This window comes from Oncorhynchus clarkii, chromosome 10 (assembly GCF_045791955.1).
Source record: "Oncorhynchus clarkii lewisi isolate Uvic-CL-2024 chromosome 10, UVic_Ocla_1.0, whole genome shotgun sequence".
NCBI lineage: Eukaryota > Metazoa > Chordata > Actinopteri > Salmoniformes > Salmonidae > Oncorhynchus > Oncorhynchus clarkii.
Window position 1 is genome coordinate 59,825,001 of NC_092156.1, and position 23,724 is coordinate 59,848,724.

The window sequence follows — 23,724 nt, forward strand, 5'->3', positions numbered from 1 at the left end:
GAATGCTTGTGGGAACGTTTCCTCTTTTTCACTGTCTGTAAATAGAATGCTTGTGGGAACGTTTCCTCTTTTTCACTGTCTGTAAATAGAATGGTTGTGGGAACGTTTCCTCTTTTTCACTGTCTGGAAAAAGAATGGTTGTGGGAACGTTTCCTCTTTTTCGCTGTCTGTAAATAGAATGGTTGTGGGAACGTTTCCTCTTTTTCGCTGTCTGTAAATAGAATGGTTGTGGGAACGTTTCCTCTTTTTCGCTGTCTGTAAATAGAATGGTTGTGGGAACGTTTCCTCTTTTTCGCTGTCTGTAAATAAAATGGTTGTGGGAACGTTTCCTCTTTTTCGCTGTCTGTAAATAGAATGGTTGTGGGAACGTTTCCTCTTTTTCACTGTCTGTAAAAAGAATGGTTGTGGGAACGTTTCCTCTTTTTCACTGTCTGTAAATAGAATGGTTGTGGGAACGTTTCCTCTTTTTCGCTGTCTGTAAAAAGAATGGTTGTGGGAACATTTCCTATTTTCTGAGAATAGTTGTGAAAACGCTTCCTATTTTTCAGTGTCGGTAAGACGAATGTTTGTGGTAATGTTTCCTATTTTTCTATGTCTGTAGAAAGAAGGGTTGTAGGAATGTTCCCTTTTGTAACTGTCTGTAAGAAGCTGAGATCCAAACTGAGGCTGTTATAATATGGACACCGTTGTCTTAAATTTAGCTCCTGGGTGAAGTTTCCCCTCTGTACAGCTCTCTCTCCCCCAATCCTAACCTTTACCATTAGTATGTAAAATGCTAAACTGACCCCAGATCAGCATCTAGAGGCAACTACATCCAACAGCTGAATTGTTTATGGCCTCTCCAGTGTTCCTCAGATCATGGTAGCTCATCTCCCTCTGGTGGTTATCCTAAGAAATGCAGCCATGGTTGGAATAGGACACATTTGCCCGCCCTACTACTGACAGAGGCTCATTACCAGGGGTGGAAAGAGTACTGAAATATCCTACTCAAGTAGAGGTACTGTTACTTTAATGACATTTTACTCAAGTAGAAGTAAAATCACTGCTATAAAAAAGTTGCTCGAGTACATGTACAAAGTAGCTCATTTAAAAAGTACTCAGAGTAAAAGTAATTGAGTTACTTTTTAAATAAAAACATTGACCTTGTTAATTAGCTAATTTTGCTAAGGTTACCTGAACATTGTTGCATTAAACTGAAAAAGGAAGAGAGTAAATCAATGTACAGCAGGAACTAAGTTAATTTATTTTACGAGTCGCAACCAGGCACATCTTTTTATTTTATTTTATTTCACCTTGATTTAACCAGGTAGGCTAGTTGAGAACAAGTTCTCATTTACAACTGCGACCTGGCCAAGATAATGCAAAGCAGTTCGACACGTACAACAACACAGAGTTACACATGGAATAAACAAACATACAATGAATAATACAGTAGAAAACTCTATATACAGCATGTGCTAATGAGGTAGGATAAGAGAGGTAAGGCAATAAATAGGCCATTGTGGCATCTGTATGTAAAAGATGAAGAATTTGTCCAATATACTATTACATTTGAAAATAAATTAAACATTCAATGTAAATAAAATGTCCCCCATTCAATCCCTCGTTCATCTCTCTGTTACTTGTTACGTGTCCATGTGACCGGCTGACATTCACTCACTCATTAACAGTCCCCTCCCTCCCTCCCTCCCTCCCTCCCTCCCTCCCTCCCTCCCTCCCTCCCTCCCTCCCTCCCTCCCTCCCTCCCTCCCTCCCTCCCTCCCTCCCTCACCAGGGGTGGAAAGAGTACTGAAATATCCTACTTAAGTAGTACTTTTACTTTAATTAATATGTACACAAGTAGAAATAAAATGACTGCCTTTGAAAAATACAAAAAAAAAATTACAAGTACTCCGAAAAGCTACTCAATTACAGTAATGAGAGTTTTTGTAATTAGTTACTTTATACCTCTGGTTATTATTCATCATTACAGATGCTTTTCATCCCCCTATTTGTTAAAATTAGTATTGGGGAAAGTGACCCCTTCCATTAGGGGGGGATCAAGGATAATCTGGTCTGTGGTTAATAGCAATTCCTACTTCGACTCTCCTCAGCTCTTTTTCAAAACCCATTGGATTAGAAAGCCAGAAGTCTCAAAAAGTATGCAATTGAGATTCTCCTATGGTATGCCAGAGCATTGATTCATACCAATGTCTCCTACAATCATCAGCAAGAAACAGAATAGCATCAGCAACATTGCTCCAACTGTCTGCCTCAGCATTGCCTATCAGAATCTACTTGGTTACTAATATTAACACAAATGAGTCTCCATAATGCTAGAGAACAACTTCAGCCTGTTGCAAATGAGCACATCTGAAATGTACACCACTTTCACAACGACCGTTGTGAGGAAACAGTTGTAAACAAACGAAGTTACAGAGTTTGTCTTACTAGTACTTGTGAAACTACTATAAGTGGAACTCTCTTCAAATGAAGTTGCTGTTTTTTCTGTTTCATTTTCACATCTTGTTGGAAGGTTTGAAGAGAGGAACAGTCGGGCACTACTTCCAATGTTTGGAAAATAAATATTGCATTAGTGGTAATCATTAGCTTGAGGCTGCCTACAGTACGTACAGTGGCTTTGTGCCCACAAGTTGTGTTGGTATTGGGGGAGGATGGATCAAGTTGTTCCTAACTGCTGATCCGGGGCTAGGTCTTTTTTTACTCTCCTAATGTTCAATGGAAGGATTTGGGGTTAAAGGGTCAATCTGCACTTTAAACAATAACAAAGCCGTCACTGTTTCACTAAACAGCTGAGTGATGGGCATGAAGAAATGTTGGCACTTTCAAATTCATAGACAGAGCTATGGATGAAAGGACTGATCGTCCATGATATCCACATGATAGTTTTAACCATGTTTTAAGGTTAAACAGCCGTTGTTTACAATCACATTGTTTACAAACAAAGCTTATACACTACATGACCAAAACTATGTGGACGCCTGTTCGTCGAACATCTAATTCCAACATCTAAGGGCAGTCAAGTTCTTCCACACCGATCTCGACAAACCATTTCTGTATGGACCTCGTCTGTGCACGGGGGCATTGTCATGCAGTTGGAAACACAGAATCATCTAGAATGTCATTGTATGCTGTAGCATTAAGATTTCCCTTCACTGGAACTAATGGGCCTGAACCATGAAAAACAGCCCCAGACCATTATTCCTCCTCCACCAAACTTTACAGTTGGCACTATGCATTAGGGCGGGTAGCGTTCTCCTGGCATCTGCCAAACCCCGATTCGTCCATTGGACTGCCAGATGGTGAAGCGTGATTCATCACTCTGGAGGAAGCGTTTCCACTGCTCCAGAGTCCAATGGCGGCGAGCGTTACACCGCTCCAGCCAATCCCTAGCATTGCACATAGTGATCTTAGGCTTGTGTGCGGCTTCTCGGCCATGGAAACCCATCCCATGAAGCTCCTGACGAACAGTTATTGTGCAGACATTGCTTCCAGAGGCAGTTTGGAAATCGGCAGTGAGTGTTACATCCGAGGATAGATTATTTTTACTCACTACGCGCTACAGCACTCGGCGGTCCCGTTCTGTGAGCTTTTGTGGCCTACCACTTCACGTTGTTGCTCTTAGACGTTTCCATTTCACAATAACAGTGCTTACAGTTGACCGGGGCAGCTCTAGCATGGCAGAAATGTTATGAACTGACTTGTTGGAAAGATGGCATCCTATGACGGCGCCACGTTGAAAGTCACTGAGCTCTTCAGTAAGGCCATTCTACTGTCAATGTTTGTCTATGGAGATGGCATGGCTGTGTGTTCGATTGTATACAGCTGTCAGCAACGGGTGTAGCTGAAATAACTGAATCCACTCATTTGAAGGGTTGTCCACATACTTTTGTGTATATAGTGCATCACTCTTGCCACAAAAACAGCCAAAGGGTAGAGGACTGTAACTTGAGGAGTGATTGCGGTCCTAAAATAACCTTAAAGGGGGCACACAAATTATAGACCTTTTATTTAGAAAACACTCTAATATAATATCTAATGTAGTATCTTGTCGTATGTTTTATACTGGTTGGATTGGAATTTGCAAGGTAATGATATGGCATGATTGACCCAGTGTTGTTTTGACCCCAATGAAGTTCACCACGCAAGCCTGCTGCCCACAACTTTCCCTGTGATCACAAAGCCATGGAAGGAACCACACCAAACCTGTTAATCAAATCTGTTAATCAATCCCTGTCACATCTGGGAAATGACAAGTAGTAGGACATTTGAGTCACAACGTTGTTGAGTCATCTACTAGGACATGAGTTGGATGACCCGGTTCTGTTTACACGCGGACCCCTTATCTGCAACAAAAAGGAGGACCTTGATCGGATAAATATACCATCAGGGGCCAGAGGCTCTTCATTCTCCAACTGGACAACACCACAACTGGTGTATCAAAGGCTAGTAACATGGCTCCTTCCCTTTTGTCCACAGCCGCAGGCGTTATTTTGCTGTTCTCCCTCTCCTCCGCAGTAAGTGTCACATTTCAGTGAGCCTGTCTGAATTGAGCGTGTTCTCGTAAACAGTGTTCTGCAACAAGAGATACAGTGGCATCTACTAAGATTACAGACTGTGCTGTTTTGCTTCTGTTCCACAGCAAACGAGGGGAGACTATTCCGAGGACTGCACACCAAGGGACGGATTTGTAAGTATGATTGTAGATGGATGCGCCCAGGTCCTCTACTCGTTAAGCGGTGTGTGTTCAGGAAGAAATTACCCCGTCTCGCTATTTCATCCTCTTTGTGCCGAATACTTATTGACATTGTTATTTAGATGGATTTGTTGCTGAATGATATTCCTCTCGCGCATTATGATATGTAGTTAATGCTGGGACATTACAACCAATTTAGTGGGTGCCTCTTCAAAGAACACACGTGATTAAACCTTTTCTAGTTTCTTTCAATCCAATGACGTTTTCCAATACTCACACACCCACTGTCACAATATAGCAATATATTGTAAATATGTGTCCCCAATGGCACTCTATTCCAATATAAAGTGCTCTACTTGTGACCAAAGATCAATGCGCCCTGGTCAAAAGGCAGCGCACTATAAAGGGAATAGGGTGTCCTTTGCGACACAGACACATCTCTCACAGAGTGTTAAAATGAAAGCATCTGTGTTCTGTGCCTGTTGTAGGGCAAGTACTGCCCGACGACATGTGGCGTGGCTGACTACCTCAACAGGTACAAGCCGGTGGTGGACAAGGACCTTGATGAAATGGAGGACATCCTGGGTAGAATAACCAACCTTACCACGGGGGCCACGGAGAAAGTCACCTACATGAAGGATTCGGCAACACAACATCAGAAGTCTGGTGGAGGTGATTGACTTTTCTGTATCTTTGGTTACTTGACTGTGTTAACCTGGCTAACACAAAAATGAGAGAAAAAAAATCAACACTATTAGATGTGGTGCTAAGAAGTGGAGGAGTCAGTAGCAGAAAAGTCCAAACTTTAAAGGAATACATCAATGTGGCACACTCCGCTTTTCATTGCTACGGGATTTGATTTTATATCACTTCACAAACGGTTTGTCTCGAACCTTCATCGGGGTTGTGTTCAATAGGGAGAAAACATTTTGAAACAGAGTGAATCCGGGAGGTAGTGTCTGAACTTTCTACAGTTTGCCCTACTGAAGACACCCAGGTGTTAGGCTCATTTTAAAAGAAGTATAGACTCTGGCCACTCATTTAGGTTACTGTAACTGAAGCAGGTATTGTGATTGTTCCGCAGACGTCCACTACAAAAGGTCAGCGAGCATACTGGATGATGTCCTGCGCTTCGAGAAGACCATCGTCTCCCAGGAGGAGCAAATATAGTAAGTCCTTCTTTTAAACCATTTATTTTTTTATTTTTTTTACATCAGAATCTAATTTGGTCTCAATTCACTTACAATTGGACTCAGAACTTTTCCTTAGTAGAGCAATTCACTTCTGGAATTGATTGGGATTTAGTTGGAATTGACCCCAATGCTTGTATGTCTCTCAGCGGCTAAAGCTGGTTGAAACCATTCAAAGACATCATTACAAACAATCATTCCCTGCTGGGGACGAATTACCTGCTAAAATTGGAAATACCCGGACTAAGTAAGGGTACAAGTGTCAAATGCTGTGTACTTCAAACGCATTGATAGTCAAATCACACACCCGCTGGCTGACCTACGATATAAACCGCAATCTAAGTTTATATCCAAATCACCTGAGAAACATTATCCGTCTGTCCCCCCCCCCCCCCCTTCTGCTCAGTCAACTCCAGGGGATGCTGGAATCCAATAAGAAGAGGATGTTAGACCTCAAACAGATGTCCATTCAGCTGGATCAGAAATGCCAAGATCCCTGCAAGGACACCGTGGAAATCAAACCCATTACAGGGAAAGGTAAAAATCGACAACGTTCTGTAGGTCGTTCCCCATTTCATCAGAGAGGTTGCTCAATCCTGCTCCTGGAGAAATCGCTCTACGTACCCATCATTTGTCCTTGTTGCTTGTTTAGTCAGAAGCGAATCAATGGCATCAATCAATAGAGGCTGAGACGATTTGTCCCAATCCAGTTATATGGATGCACTTTAGCAATGGTTAATGAATTCATTTGTTTATATCACTTGTTGGCATTTCTAAGTGATATTCTTTAAGTAAGGGGTATCAATCCAGTTATATGGATGTACTTTAGATTAGTTTAATGAATTACTTTGTCATTTATTGGCATTTTATAAGGGATTCTTCCATAAATAGGTATACTGTAGCTTTCATTTAATTGAAATGATCAAAAATGGCTGTTAATAAATGCCACAGAGTGGATCATTACCAGGGACAAGGGACAATAAATCAACAATGCTCAAGATCATAAGAACATAATCAGCAATGTAATAGAGCCAGAGCTCATTTCCATCTGTAGTCCAGGAACAGGCTAAAAACACTACAAAAACATTGTGCATAGCGCATTGCCTTATGGGAACAGTAATCTTTGTTATTAACACGTAACAACATGGTCCTGGCATGTCGTTTTCCCCCGTATTAGATTGCCAGGATATTGCCAACAAGGGGGCCAAAGGCAGCGGTCTGTACTACGTGAAGCCACTGAAGGCTAAGGAGCAGTTCCTGGTCTACTGCGAGATCGACAGCTTCGGCCGCGGCTTTACCGTCCTGCAGCGGGTACGTGTGTTCTTCCCTTGCAAGTGACACGTAGCATATTCATTATGGTTGGCCCATGCAGGATTCAAACCCCCAACCCCACCAGGCTCCAACCCACTGAGACATTGGAAGTTGGAACCAGGGTTGGGAGCAATTCCATTTCAGTTATTTCAGATAGTAAACATTCCAATTGGGATTTCAGTTCCCGGATTGACTAAAGTGAAATGGTATTGACCCACACCCGATTGGAACCACATATTGTATTATTGCCATAACCACCGTCCAACATATATCTCCACAGAGACGTGATGGCAACGTGGACTTCAACAAGGACTGGATCCAGTATAAGGAGGGCTTCGGCTACCTGAGCCCAGATGACACCACCGAGTTCTGGCTGGGCAATGAGAAGATGCATCTGCTTTCCACCCAGTCCTCCATCCCATACGTGTTGAGGATCGAGCTCACCGACTGGCAGGGCAACAAGAAGTACGCACTACTAAGTTCTCTACTAAGGCTACTACTAGTGCACACTTAGGGCCTACATTCCCCCTCTCCTGAATAGAAAATGGTGTACAAAATGTAGTGGGAACAGCTCAAAGTCTTATCCCAGCAGGTAAAACTGGTTGCAATGATGTCACTGCAACCCGTTGTAAGGCCGTTATAATGACATAATTGCAACCATCTTGACCCACTGGGATGCTTACCAATCCAATTCTGTGGTGTCTAGGTTTCACGCTATAGAAATGCTATAAATACCAGATTTTGCTATTATCAATTCCCCCTCAAATTTATTGGGGGCTGGGCACCATTGGTCTTGCCTATATGACACATTTACTCGCGCAATTCTCTCCACTAAATTAATGAAATATTTCAGCAAGTCAAATTTTCACTTAGTCCTTAATGTCATTAAGAGACTAAGTTGACATTTGACTTAAGTGGAAATTAGGATTTGCCCCTTTTAATATATTTAGTCCTGAAATATTTAGTGCCATTTAGTGCTATTTTATATGATGAAATGTTGGAAATAAGCAGCGGTAAGCCTTTTCTTTGGTGAGGTGTCTAACTTAAAAAGAATATGTTTCTCCACACATCTCAAACCTCTGGACTTTAGTTTGTGGAATAGATTTTCTGGTGCCAAGTTACATAGCTGAAAGAACTGACCTCCACAATCAAAGCAACAAACTTCATGACACTGGTTTTTGGAGGCCATGACCCAAGCCGTCAGGATAGTATGCTGCATTTTAAATGAATACTTTGTGGCCTGTGTGGTCTAGTGCTTTGTGCAGCGGACCCCAGTACACACACCACAGTAGGCATGGGTTCAAATGCCTTCCTGACCTGCGCCGCTCATGCTTTTCTTGTCTTATGTATTCAATAAAACCACACGAGTAAAAAAATATAGAATGTATTTCTTTTCTTTCTTTAGGCATGCCGACTACGCCATGTTCAAAGTGGGTCCGGAAGTCGACATGTACCGTCTGACCTACGCTTACTACTTCGGCGGTGACGCGGGTGACGCGTTTGACGGCTTTGACTTCGGCGATGACCCCAGCGACAAGTTCTACACGTCTCACAACGGCATGCAGTTTAGTACCAGCGACAAGGACAACGACAAGTTCCAGGGCAACTGTGCTAAGCAGGACGGCTCCGGTTGGTGGATGAACCGATGCCACGCCGCCCACCTCAACGGGAAATACTACCCGGGTAAGGACACACACACGTACACAGACACGTGCGCACTCTCACACACAGACACATGCACGTTCTTGCGTTTTTCTGTTTTTCTTTGAAAGAATACTACTCTCCAAGTAACATGAACCATGCTATAGTTATACATTTATGCAAGTCACTACCAACCTATACCAATGTCACTACATTTTTACTGTTACCTTTCCGAGAAGGCCACATTTAGGAGTAGGCCCAACACTGTGATTTTCTTACTTGTAACAAACGTTTCATTGACACTTCTCTCTTTCCGTCTTTCCATCCCTAGGTGGGAAGTACACGGAGAAGGACGCCGGCGAGTCAGGCTACGACAATGGCATCATCTGGGCCACGTGGCACAGCCGCTGGTACTCCTTGAAGGAGACTACCATGAAGATCATCCCCACCAACAGGATCACGGCGGGGGACGGACAGCAGACCGGAGGGGTCAAACAGTTTGGAGGCCTGGGAGACAACTAAAACACATACTGTGTCCTGGGAAAGTTCAAGGAAGCTCAAACTTCCTTGAATTTTGCCGGGCACAGATTAAGCCAAGTCCTAAAACGCACATGGAGAATCTCTATTAAACATGTAGTCCAGGACTAACTTTAGGCCTAATCTGTGTCTGGGGAAAAGGCCCTCTGTCTTGTAACTTTTTTTTATTGGTTCGATCAATTTCGTTTTTTTGCCCTCTTGCCTAAAATATTGTCTATGATCAAATCGCTGTTGTTGGACCTTGGAAGATTGGTTCAACTTCTTCTATTTAGCACCATCTTAGAACAAACGTTATCTACTGTCTATGGAGAATAATTAGATCTGGTTGGTTTAACCAGTGAATAAATGTTGTATTTGTCTACATGTAAAATGTATTTTGTGCTGGTTTTAGATACCCCTGCAACGACTACATGATCTAAGACAGGGTTTGAACCTGGGTGGTCTGAAAGCCATAAGACTGTGTAAGCCCTCTAAGCTAAAAGCCAATACCTCAGGGAGATAACACACGTCTTCAGGTCTCAGGCCAAGGTGCCGAATCACCTCAAATAGCATTTAAAAGACCATGCCAATTTCTTTATTGTACTTTCCCTGATATCCATTCCTGGTACCACTTGTAATTGTTCTAAATGTGATAAATGATACCCACATTTATATGATATACATTTCATTTAGAAATCGAACAAGCAGTATATGATGAATTGCACATAGGCATCGGATGATAAATTAAATAACCATGGAAGTTGGTGGCGGCATTGAAAGGATTTTAAATAGAAGGCTCTGTGCTGGGAGGACCAAACTCAATCAATTAGTTCAACGATTTTTAGAAGCTATTCTGATTCACTGCTATTTTGAAGTTCTTGGAAATCATCTATTGGAAGTTCTTTGAACCAATATTCAAATGGCCTGGTTTGAATTCTGAGAGGATGTGTCAACGGGGAAACAAACTGACGCTATTAGGTAGGAATGTTAAGTAGGAATTTACCGTATTAAAGAGGGTATGTGTGTTTTGCCCACCAAATCCAGGGTCATGTTCAGTATGGACAAAACGTTCTGAGACAGAGTGAAACTATTACAAATCCTGTTATGTCATTTATGCTGTTCTATTACAAAATAAATACCAACCTGAACATACGACTAAGTCAATCTTTTCTTTCCTACAACACCAACAGTACAGGAATTAGAACCTATACTTTTGTTGTCCCATTGGTGCGTGGCATTATCAAGACAAATGTTCTCCATACATGTTTTGAGAAGAACATGTTGTTATCATTGTCACGTGATTTACTTGACTGTGCATGGACAAAACCATGTTTGGATGTCATTCGGTAGATGTGGCACTATTACCAAAAAGCCTCTGAGGCTCTCGCTTTTTCTCCCGTCTAATCAGAGGGATCTCAGAAAGGCCTTGTGTACGGGTGTGTGCATGTTTGCTTGTGTGTGTGTGTGTGTGTGTGTGTGTGTGTGTGTGTGTGTGTGTGTGTGTGTGTGTGTGTGTGTGTGTGTGTGTGTGTGTGTGTGTGTGTGTGTGTGTGTGTGTGTGTGTGTGTGCGTGTTTGCTTATGTGTGTGTCTGTGTGTGTGGGTGGGTTTCTGCTGACTGGTAAGTAGGCTATGTGTGGGTGTTTATTTGTCTTTGTTTGTACATTGCACAGGTCCCCTATGTGAACACTCTTTATGTCAATATTACCCAACATGCATTGCATTTTCCTATCAGCATTTTTATGGAGTCAACCAAAAGCCAAAATTAGTAAATTCATGTATTTCATAACGTACTGCTGCAATTGTCATCAATTTACAATCACTTTTCCATCCAAGAGATAAATGGGATCAGGGAACACTTTTATTCAACACTTTTGGATAGTAGTATCGATGTTGGTTGAATAGAAGTCCACGTCTCTGACAGACATTCCATACGTGTTACTCATATTGAGTCAAATATGTTAGCTGCAATATGCTTAATCATGTTTTCGAAGCATTGGACTGCAGGGAAATAACACAAATATGCTAGAATCTACAGTAGAGATTAAGAGATTTCTGTTTGCTTCTTGATTGTGATCGAAATACTACCTGCACTCCAGTACACATAACAGCACCCGATGTCAAAAGAAGGCCAAAAAAAGCATCAATGAAAACAACCACCCGAGCCGCGGCCTGTTCACCCCGCTATCATCCAGAAGGCGAGGTCAGTACAGGTGCGTCAAAGCTGGGGCCGAGAGACTGACAAACGGCTTCTATCTTAAGGTCATCAGACTGTTAAACAGCCATCACTAACCGGCTTCCTCCCGGTTACTCAACCCTGCACCTTAGAGGCTGCTGAACTATACATAGACATGGAATCACTGGCCACTTTAATAATGGAACACTACTCACTTTAATAATGGAACACTACTCACTTTAATAATGGAACACTGGCCACTTTAATAATGGAACACTAGTCACTTTAACAATGTTTACATACTGCTTTACTCGTCTCATATTTATATATTGTATTCTATTCTACTGTCTTTTAGTGAATGCCACTCCGACATTGCTCAATCTAATATTTATATTTTCTTAATTCCATTCTTTTACTTTTAGATTTGTGTGTATTGTTGTGAATTGATAGATAATACTGCACTATTGGAGCTAAGAACACAAGCATTTCGCTACACCCACAATAACATCTGCTAAATATGTGTATTGTACCAATGACATTGGATTTGATTTGAAATGCACATTGAAAATTGCCAAATGCAGAGGTGTGTCTTGAATGGGGGTCATTTAGAATTGAGTGTATTAGACACATATTAATCAATGTACTTTCCTTGGCAAACATGGTCCAAGTACCATAGTTTCCAAAGGTTTTCAAAAGGCAGTGTTGACGTATACAGAACATAAAGCACACGATGTCACAGGAAGGCCAAAAAGACCAACCACCCGAGCCACTGCCTGTTCACCCCACTATCATCCAGAAGATGGAGGTCAGTACAGGTGCGTCAAAGCTGGGACCGAGAGACTGACAAACGGCTTCAATCTCAAGGCCATCAGACTGTGAAACAGCCATCACTAGCACATTAGAGGCATAGACTAGGAATCCCTGGCCACTTTAAGGAATGGAACACTAGTCACTTTAATAATGTTTACATATCTGGTATTACTAATCTCATATGTATGTACTGTATTCTATACTATTATACGGTATCTTGGTCACTTAATAATGTTTACATATCTGTCATTACTCATCTCATATGTATATACTGTATTCTATACTATTCTACGGTATCTTAGTCAATAATGTTTACATATCTTGCATTACTCTTCTCATATGTATATACTGTATTCTACACTATTCTAAGGTATGTTAGCCACTTAATGTTTACATATCTGGCATTACTCATCTGATGTTTATACTGTTTTCTATACTATTCTACGGTATCTCCTTCACTTAATAATGTTTACATATCTTGCATTACTCATCTCATATGTATATGCTGTATTCTATACCATTCTACTCTATCTTAGTCCGTTCTGCTCTGACAGCGCTCGTCCATATACTGTACAGTATATAGTCTTAATTAATTCCTACTTAGATTTGTGTGTATTGGGTATATGTTGTGTAATTTGTTTTTATATTACTGCACTGTTGGAACTAGAAGCACAGGCATTTCGCTACACTCGCAATAACTTCTGCTAATCACGTGTGTGTGACCAATAACATTTGATTTGATAAAGTCAGGATGAAATCCAAATAGACAATTTGAAATGTTCGAAAGCCTCAAGAACAACAACGGGCCTATGCTTTTACATGTGATTATGGCTTAAAATGTAAATAAGGCATTGAAAATAAGGCCTGAATTGTTATGTTGGGTTAAGCAGCGCTGCAGAATTAATCAAATACTTGTACCGTAAATGTTACTAGATGTGGCCATGGAGTGGCGCTCATCGTCAGGGGGAGAAAAACAAATTTAACCCGGAAATGAACACGTGAACCGTATTGTTTACATCCGGTGCATCGGAACAGCATCTGCGTTTGTTTAGAAAGCTGGACCTAGCTAAATTTCTACATCTGTTTTATCTAAAGTTTTTTTTTTTTACAGATCGTAAAGGTATCTGGCTAAATAACATCAGAAATGACTGAGGTGTGTGCTCATTCGTGCATCTTAATGTCAGTAAAGCTGAAATAACAATAGGTGTAGCTGACGCGCCACTACCTAACGTTAGCATGATGCCTAGACTATTTGAAGCACACTTAAAATAATTCCATTTGGGAAATTAATATTAGTCGGATCAACTTTATATATACATCTAGCCCAAGTAACATCCGCGGATGTGGTATCGTGGAGTTGAGATATACTTGGCAAGCTAGCATGTATCATGAATATGTAGCTACAGTAGGTAACTAGCAATGACAGATATTGCTGTTGTTGAAAGTCATGTTTCCGTGTATTTTATTTTTCAGGATGTGCAAAAGCACTCTGTGCACACGCTCGTGTTCAGGTCCCTCAAGAGAACTCATGATATGTTTGTGGCTGACCATGCCAAACCAGTCTCCTTGGATGAAACAAGGTACTCGTGTTTTGTAAAACAATATGCTGTCTTTGTTCTCCCATCTAGCTAACGTTACTCGTTTCTGTGTGAGATAAAGATTAGTTGTGTGTGGGTGGGTCCTGTCTGTGTGTTCAGGATAGACATAATAGTTTCCGACCCTACACTTGTTTACAGCTGCGCAGGGGGTCGCACAGGCTTTCTGTTTAGATTAAGATACCGGGACCCAGCGCATCTTAGAAACCCTACCTCCACCCAGGGATGAGAAATTCGTTGTACTCCGAATTGGCCCATCATCCAGTAAAATACAATGTTATTTGTCACATGCTTCGTAAACAACACGTGTAGTGAAATGCTTACGTACAGGTCTTATTTACAAGTCTTTTCCAAAAAATGCAGAATTAAAGATATAAATATTAAATAGAAATAGTAACACGAGGAATAAATACACAGTGAATAACGAGTAAAAATAACATGGCTATATACAGGGAGTACCAGTACAGAGTAGAATGTGCAGGGATACAAGGTTGAGATCTATGTACATATAGGTAGGGACTAGGCAAAAGGATAGATAATAGACAGTAGCAGCAGTGTATGTGGTGAGTGTGAAAGTGTGTGGTTCAGTATGCATGTGTGCGCCTGTTACTTGTGTGTAGGTAGAGTCCACTGTGTGCTCATAGGGGAGTTAGTGAAAACAAGTATGTGTGTGTTGGGGTGTCAGTGTAATACGTATGTGAGTTACACTTTTTTATTTAACCTTTATTTAACTAGGAAACTCAGTTAAGAACAAATTCATATTTACAATGACGGCCTACCCCGGCCAAACCCGAACCATGCTGGGCCAATTGTGCACCGCCCTACGGGACTCCCAGTCATGGCCGGTTGTCATACAGCCTGGAATCGAACTAGGGTCTGTAGTGGCGCCTCTAGCACTGAGACGCAGTGCCTTAGACCGCTTTAAGTAAACTGACGTTTTCATCATGCTAGATAGCAGTAGCCACTTGAAAATAAAAGGAGAGCCGCACACTCTTGGAGCTCAGATGCAAAAATTTAATACCAACGTTTCGACAGCCATGCTGTCTTTGGCATCTATTGGCATCGAACATGTCACCCTCCCTAGGAGAGGGGGTGACCTTGATAATTTATTGTTAAAACGAGAGGCTGCCTGGATCTTTAATTTAAAGACCCTTGCGCCCTTCGGTCTCAACGTAGACTTTGATCTGAAGCCAATCTTGTGATTATTGTGACTTTGCCACTGTAATTGTGTGTAAACTTGTATAGTGAAATTAATCTATGATCGTATGCTATCCATTTGTTTGTATGCTGTTCTTTGTATGACATTTTAATATTTGATTATTAACCAATGATATTAGGCCACTCCTGGCCATGATTACAGACACCTGTGTCTTTTGACACTATATAAACGACTCATCCCGCAGTGTTTGTGATTATACCCTGATGAAGACAGCATGGCTGTCGAAACGTTGGTATTACATTTTTGCATCTGAGCTCCAAGAGTGTGCGGCTCTCTTTTATTTTCAAGTTTCCACTCCGCTGGCCAGCACCTTGTCTTAATAGGTGTGCGTTTCTTTTTCTTCTAGATAGCAGTAGCCACACAGCCATTATGGAATGGCACGTCTCATTGAACATAGGAGCTGATTGGCTGACATATTTTACCTTTAATTGTACGACAAAGCTTTTTAAAAAGTATACAGTGCCAGTCAAAAGTTTGGACACAGGGTTTTTCCTTATATTTACTATTTTCAAAACTATGAAATAACACATATGGAATCATGTAGTAGCCAACCATTGCCTTAATGACAGCTTTGCACACTCTTGGCATTCTCTCAACCAGCTTCATGAGGTAGTCACCTGGAATGCATTTCAAATAACAGGTGTACCTTGTTCAGTTAGTTACCTACTAAAGGACACCAATAATAAGAAGACTTGCTTGGACCAAGAAACACGAGCAATGGACATTAGACCGGTGGAAATCTGTCCTTTGGTCTGATGAGTCCAAATTTGAGATGTTTGATATCCGCATGTGTAGTTCCCACCGTGAAGCATAGTGGTGTGATGGTGCTTTGCTGGTGACACTGTTGGTGAATATTTAGAATATGAGGTACACTTGACCAGCATGACTACCACAGCATTCTACAGCGTTATCCCATCTGGTTTTGGTTTAGTGGGACTATCATTTGTTTTTCAACAGGACAATAACCCAACACACCTCCAGGCTGTGTAAGGGCTATTTGACCAAGAAGGAGAGTGATGGAGTGTAGCGTCAGATGACCTGGCCTCCATAATCACGCGACCTCAACCCAATTGAGATGGTTTGGGATTAGTTGGACCGCAGATTGAAAAGCAGCCAACAAGTGCTCAGCATAAGTGGGAATTACTTCAAGACTGTTGGAAAATCGTTCTAGGTAAAGCTGGTTGAGAGAATGCCAAGAGTGTGCAAGGCTGTCATCAAAGCGTGGCTACTTTGAAGAATCTAAAATCTTAAATATATTTTGATTTGTTTAACAGTTTCTTGGCCACTACATGTGTGTTATATCATAGTCAAGATGTCTTCACTATTATTCTACAATGTAGAAAATAGTATAAAATAAAGAAAAACCCTTGAATGAGTAGGTGTGTCCAAAATTTTGGCTGGTACTGTGTGTATATATATATATTGTGAATCACCTATACGTTTGAAAAGATCAAGATGTGATTTTTAGGCCATATCGCCCACCCCTACTTTCATGCTCTGATATGTTCAACTGAGTTAACTAGCGTTTCCCTTCGCAGTCACAAGGTGAAGATGGCAGCGAAGCTCAGAGCAGACTACAGTGCCGTTCTACACATGCCCGTTCTGAAAGAGGGCAAGGACAGACCACTGGGCTCCAACATGCCTGGCAATCAGAACTATGCCCAACCTGGTAAGAATGCCATCACTTCAACATCAATCATTGACAAATCATTATTGATTTCATGGGCAACGAATGAGAGCAAAACCTCCCAAGTATTTCTCATTTATAACCCTCTGGTCTTCCAGGTGATGATCCAGAGTACTTGATCACTGGGACACACGCATACCCCTCAGGGCCTGGTAATTACAACAGTCTTACCCAGGGTTCCCTTACTCTGGTCCTGGAGAGGTACTGGGGGTGCAGGCTTTCGTTCCAGCCCTATCCTAACACCTGATTTCAGCGAATCATGGCTGAAGATCATGCTTATTTGAATCTGGTGTGTTAAATGATGGGTCGGAACAAAACCCTGCACACCCAGTATCTCTCCAGGACCAGACTTGGAGAACCCTCCCTCTGGTCTAACCCCATGCAATGCTACTGTTGCACGTGACCTTTATAACGCTGTGTATTGTCGTTCCCCAGGGGTGGCTCTGACGGCGGACACTCAGATACATAGGAACCCCAGTGAGGGGGGAGTTCACGCCATGGCTCTTGCCCTGCCGCCATCACAAGCCAGGTACTTCCTTTCAGATGATGCACGGTAGATGTGTCAAAGTGAGAAGACACCAGAGCAAACGGAATTCCCCGCAATTCCGTAGCACCACAACCTCCTGTACAGACCCCAGATGTTAGAGACATGAACAGAGTGTTATTGTATCCAAGCAACACGGGACTCCAATCGGGGTTGCCTATCTTATTAGAGTGCACTTTGAGACCATCCAGCATCCATTTCTTTGCGTGTGTGTAATTGCAGGCTGGACGCTAGTCGCACTGCAGCAGGTGTCGGGGACATTCACAGAAACGCAGGGGGGGCCGAGAGGTCTCCTGCTCCTCACTCGCACGCTATGGTGGGGTAACGCTCTCCGATACGTATCATTACACTTCGCATGCATTTCTGCACCACCATTCCATTCGGTCTTGTATGATATAATGCTACCACTGTGAATAATACTAATCGTTTTCTGTCTTATTTCTAGTCTCTTTTGGAAGGAGGCGGCACCAAGAACTCGTCCCTCGTTGCCAGAAAAGCCCCCACTATGCCCAAGCCCCAGTGGCACGCTCCATGGAAGCTGTTTCGGGTAAAGGACGTCGTTTTGTCATGTCAAGGGCTTCTGAATGCACTTACTTCCTCTACAGTCCACACACTTTATCAAATGCACAGGGCACACTCACAAAAAGCTTGGATGTTTTGTAAGGAACTGTCCTTTGGACGTACTACAATAATAGTAGAATATCTTCATGCAAGGCCTATGCGTTTTAAGATAACTTCATGTGTATTGACTTGCTCCCTGTTTTGTGTGGTAACTGATACAGGTTTGCTTTATCCCTTCCAGGTCATCAGTGGTCATCTTGGCTGGGTGAGGTCCATTGCCGTAGAGCCCGGCAACCAGTGGTTTGTGACAGGCGCTGGCGACAGAACCATTAAGGTGAGTACAGAGAGAGACCGAGAGATCTGTAACTTCTAAACAGCGGTTTTGAGGCTGGTGTACAAAACCGAAAGTAAAAGATGCAAAAATGAAACTTAAGAATGGGACGCATAGAAATAGTGTACATAGAACAAATATACCGCTTCTTCTACTTGCTTTCAATGAGAAATCTACAGCTAGCATTTATGTGAATTTGGTCGGGTCCCCCCAAAAAGATACATTTTGAAGCTTTAAAGGAAGAGTAACGCCTTTGTTTTATCATTGTGTGTGATTGACAGGAGAGATGTGACCAATACAATTTGTTTGATTTGAGATGATGAGAGGGGCTACGTTTTTACCACTATCATCACTACAGGGACTGAAGAATGGGTAGATCGCCTCTGTAAAGGTGCAGCCAGTGAAACAGATATGATAATAAGAAGTGACATCATAAGGGTTTTGGGACACCCATTTGATCTATTCAATGTCAGTCAACTGGTGGCATTTAGTCATGTATCTCGTAATACGTCAGCTATAAGTTCGCCCGTGACATCAAATCCTCATTGTTTCTCATTCTCCTGACAGATCTGGGACCTAGCCAGTGGGAAGCTAAAGCTCTCCCTAACGGGACACATCAGCACAGTGCGCGGTGTGGCCGTGAGCACCCGGAGCCCCTACCTGTTCTCCTGCGGCGAGGACAAGCAGGTCAAGTGCTGGGATCTGGAGTACAACAAGGTATTGTACTAGTACCCTTTCATTTCTGCTTTACTTTATATGATGTGTTACAATGGACTGTTGGTCCATTATTATCTAGTTAAGTATTTAGTATAGTTACGCCCACTCATTTCTGCTCTACCTCACTTTCACATTTTTTTTTTAGGTTATCAGGCACTACCACGGCCACCTCAGCGCCGTGTACGACTTGGACCTGCACCCAACCATCGACGTGCTGGTCACATGCAGCCGAGATGCCACAGCCAGGGTAAGTCTTGCTAATTACTAGTTGTCTTAACTTTCAAAAACGTTATTTTAGTGGAACATTTTGGAGTGTATTGGGAGATCAATATGAAATCTCTACGTCTATAGGTGTGGGATATCAGGAGCAAAGCCAACGTGCACACCCTGTCCGGACACACCAACACAGTGGCCACAGTCAGATGCCAGGCCGCCGAACCGCAGATCATCACAGGTACGGACAAGGATATGTTACAACTGCTTTGCCTTGCAGTGTTCATATATTGGCTAGTTGACTCACTCCAAATTACCATCAATGGATTATCATCTTGTTACGTTCTATTATGAGCTGGCGCAAGGAGAAATCAGGATTTTTAAATTTTGACCTTTTCTCCTGGGTCATGTTCAGTAGGGAAAAAATAGGATAGAACACTTGAACTTGTCTGAATAAGAACGCAGCGTTTTATTGTTAGTTTCAAAACATTTTGCTACGGTGTGACCTGAACACGACCTGGCTTTTTCCGTTCCAGGGAGCCACGACTCTACCATCAGGCTATGGGATCTGATAGCTGGGAAGACCAGAGCCACTCTCACCAATCACAAGAAGTCTGTCAGAGCACTGGCCCTACATCCCAGACAGTACGTCACTTCCTCATACGTAGTAAACGGTGATGCATATGTTGCACCCAAGTTCGTCATCTTTTGTTATCTAGTTGTAGTTAATGATAGGGTTGATAGGCTCGCCCATTTTATTTGTGCGTTTTGAGTTATGGCACTGAACCATTGGTTGGCTGAATGTTACAGGTATACCTTAGCCTCTGGCTCTGCCGACAACATCAAGCAGTGGACGTTCCCAGACGGCAACTTCATCCAGAACCTCTCTGGACACAACGCCATCATCAACGCAATGGCGGTCAACTCAGACGGCGTGCTGGTATCAGGAGGTATGAAAACGTCCTTTACTTTTTCCAACAGGGATATCCTTGTCCCATCGCGCACTGGCGACTCGTGTTTGAACAAAAAATATATTGTCTATATGTTGCGATTGAAATAGACAGTTTTGAGCCTCTGTCAGGATGACTGGGTCAGATTATTTCTAGTCATAGTACATTGAATGATTCTGAAGGGCTTTGTTGCTTCGAAAGCGCATCAACAAATGAAAGGGAAGTGGTAACTGCAGAGGCTGGAAGCAAATATATTGAATGGCTAAGTGATAGGAAATCCTACATACGGCTAGATCCTAGACACCGCTGTCTATCTATGCCGATGTCTTGGTCTAGATACAGCTAATCCTTACATCTTTTTATTGCCTCCGTTAGCTGACAACGGCACCATTCACCTGTGGGACTGGCGGACCGGCTACAACTTCCAGCGTATCCACGCCGCCGTGCAGCCCGGCTCACTGGACAGCGAATCGGGGATCTTCGCCTGCATGTTCGACCACTCGGAGAGCAGGCTGATCACGGCCGAGGCCGACAAGACCATCAAGGTGTACAAAGAGGACGACACCGCGGTAGGGAAATACTTTTATCCTGTGCTGTATAGCTACACAAGTTTTTGTTGATTTGAGATGTGATTCAGTAATGGACGTGTTAATTACAACCTCATACAAAGTGGATGTTTATTCAGTCAGGGAAAATGACAGTCACTAAAACATTGCTAAGCTAATGAAACTGTGGTATTACTTTGAGTACTTCATAAGTTCTTGTTTCTGACTAGGGTGGGATTGTTTTTTTCTTTCAGACCGAGGAAAGCCACCCAATCAATTGGAAACCGGAAATCCTCAAGAGGAAAAGATTCTAGTTTTGCAACAAACAAAAAAATACATTAATTCATTTCTGTTGTCAATATTCCCATCAATAGAACTCCCATAATTTTTTAAAGAAGAATATTCGCACAAAAACAAGTTGGCTTTTATTTTTACTGTAATTTTGGGGGGTTTCAATGTAGTCCTTATTCTAAGTACCATTTTGCGATCTTCAATGTACAATGTTAGTCCAACAAAGCAGCCATTTTGGACAGCCAATAACCTTCCAGAATGTTTGTTCTTGATGATGAATGCTCTCTCATATCTCTGGTCACTCTCGTCCACCATGAGAAGCCACTTCTCAGCTTAGTGTACACATATTCCCCACTCGGGTCAAATCTAGTAAACGTAGATTTACTCATCATTAGAAATGTTTTCTTTTATTTCTTTATTTCAGAAACACCAACTGTATATACAAGAGAAACGTAATTTGTTGTGCAATCTGGTTTATGAAATAAATCACTGTATGATTATTAACAGAACCATAAAAAGAAAAGAAAAATGTTGCATCTCATTTTGGATTTTTGTGAAGCGTGACTCACCCATGTAACCATTGGTGACAACATTCCCATCGTGTTTGCAGCTGTTTGCATTGATCTCCCAGTATCCGTCATCTCCTGGGTGGTCCTGGAGCTCTACCGTATTCCTGGTTTCACTGAGAACATGGAACTTCTGCTCACCTGTTAGACAAAGCAGATGTTCACTGTAACAAAACTACTTTATACGGTAATTTGGGGTATTATCAACAGTGAAATACTGTTTTACTGTAGCATATTGTAAATTATGGGCCATTGTGGGAAAATGTGGGCGGAGAAATAATTGGTCTATTTTGAGTGGTACTCTAATTCCAACCCACATAATACAGTATCTGTACTGTATCATTGGGAGTGCCAAAAATGGTATTGTTTCTGGCTTAACATATTTGAGGCTTTGTAAGAGGCTACATTGCACCTGTGAGTGAGAATGCTGTACCAATTTAAGTCCTATATGGTTATAGTGCCCCATCAATTTAAAATGAATAGGGGACAGATTGGAGTGGGGCAAGTCTTAAACCTTAAATGGTTGCACATTTTGCCATGTCCTGTGCTCTGTTTTCCCCTGTAGTCGCTGCCAGTTTGGAAGCGTTGTAAGACACCAACTATTCATTAATATGCAGTAATGTGTAAACACTTAGCAGCCAACCTGCTTGCACCAATCCCTTGTAATTACAGTAAACCATTTTTATCAAACATTATGATTACGCTAATATTCACTTTAACAGTATAATAAATATTACGGTATTGTACTGTCATTACACAGTGCTTGCTTTGATACTGTATTTATTACAGAATTTGACTTGCCACAGTAAGTTACTGTCAAATTCAGCAACCCCTTTACAGTGTAAATTAACTCACCCACATGCATTAAAGGGGAAATATGCAGTTTCTACATCAATTGTTAGCCTTTTAAATTAATTCTAAATACCCATTCATTCTTGAAGAATATAACTCATAAATCCAGTCCACTTTGATATCTTGATAATATGCAGCTCTTTAAAGGGCAAGTCCACAGATGAAACAACAAAACGATTTCCCTGCCTCTGTTTTGGTAAAAAGCTGAGGGATGGGCCTGGAGAAATGTAAACACTCAGATTAATAGACAGCTATGGTTACAAGGACTGACCATCAGTGATATACAAATTAATGTTTTAACCATGATATGGTATACAGTGTTTGTTTACCTTGGACAGAGTCTCCCACCTCAGCTGTAGATCTCTGCAGTTCATCCAGAGTGATCATGGGCCTCTTGGCTGCATCTCTGATCAGTCTTCTCCTTGTATGAGCTGAAAGTTTAGAGGGACGGCCAGGTCTTGGTAGATTTGCAGTGGTCTGATACTCCTTCCATTTCAATATTATCGCTTGCACAGTGCTCCTTGGGATGTTTAAAGCTTGGGAAATCTTTTTGTATCCAAATCCGGCTTTAAACTTCTTCACAACAGTATCTCAGACCTGCCTGGTGTGTTCCTTGTTCTTCATGATGCTCTCTGCGCTTTTAACGGACCTCTGAGACTATCACAGTGCAGGTGCATTTATACGGAGACTTGATTACACACAGGTGGATTGTATTTATCATCATTAGTCATTTAGGTCAACATTGGATCATCCAGAGATCCTCACTGAACTTCTGGAGAGAGTTTGCTGCACTGAAAGTAAAGGGGCTGAATAATTTTGCACGCCCAATTTTTCAGTTTTTGATTTGTTAAAAAAGTTAGAAATATCCAATAAATGTCGTTCCACTTCATGATTGTGTCCCACTTGTTGTCGATTCTTCACAAAAAAAAATACAGTTTTATATCTTTATGTTTGAAGCCTGAAATGTGGCAAAAGGTTGCAAAGTTCAAGGGGGCCGAATGCTTTCGCAAGGCAGGTACAATGTTTACAAACATTGGCGAAAAACATGCTTATATTTTGGGTTCTCAAGGAGTGTGACAGTTGAACTGAACTCATAAGTTATTCAAGAATCAATGGATATATATATATACACACTACTGGTCAAAAGTTTTAGAACACCTACTCATTCAAGGGTTTTTACTTTTTACCATGTTCTACATTGTAGAATAATGGTGAAGGCATCAAAACTATTAAATAACATACAGTGACATACAGACACAAACCCATGTTCAAGATTAAACTGATCCTCTCTTGCCCCACAGCTCTCACAAAAGA

The 23,724-nt window shown here is 41.8% G+C and overlaps 2 protein-coding genes across 2 annotated transcripts; both read left to right on the forward strand.

The window, feature by feature from the left end:
- The first annotated feature begins 3,910 nt into the window (after positions 1 to 3,910).
- On the forward strand, positions 3,911 to 10,506 carry LOC139418860 (fibrinogen gamma chain-like). Its single transcript, XM_071168616.1, has 9 exons — positions 3,911 to 4,517; positions 4,643 to 4,690; positions 5,185 to 5,368; positions 5,781 to 5,865; positions 6,293 to 6,423; positions 7,064 to 7,197; positions 7,478 to 7,662; positions 8,603 to 8,880; positions 9,170 to 10,506. Exons 1-9 carry the CDS (start codon positions 4,455 to 4,457, stop codon positions 9,358 to 9,360), a joined length of 1,299 nt encoding a protein of 432 aa, XP_071024717.1. The 5' UTR covers positions 3,911 to 4,454; the 3' UTR covers positions 9,361 to 10,506.
- A 2,835-nt stretch (positions 10,507 to 13,341) lies between these two features.
- Positions 13,342 to 21,521, forward strand: LOC139418859 (pleiotropic regulator 1-like). The gene is made up of 15 exons (XM_071168615.1): positions 13,342 to 13,492; positions 13,813 to 13,919; positions 16,692 to 16,822; positions 16,939 to 16,992; positions 17,276 to 17,369; positions 17,607 to 17,700; positions 17,830 to 17,931; positions 18,187 to 18,279; positions 18,844 to 18,993; positions 19,139 to 19,240; positions 19,345 to 19,447; positions 19,743 to 19,851; positions 20,017 to 20,156; positions 20,532 to 20,725; positions 20,956 to 21,521. The coding sequence occupies exons 1-15, from the start codon at positions 13,484 to 13,486 to the stop codon at positions 21,013 to 21,015; spliced, it is 1,542 nt and encodes a 513-aa protein (XP_071024716.1). The 5' UTR covers positions 13,342 to 13,483; the 3' UTR covers positions 21,016 to 21,521.
- The last annotated feature ends 2,203 nt before the right edge of the window (positions 21,522 to 23,724 follow it).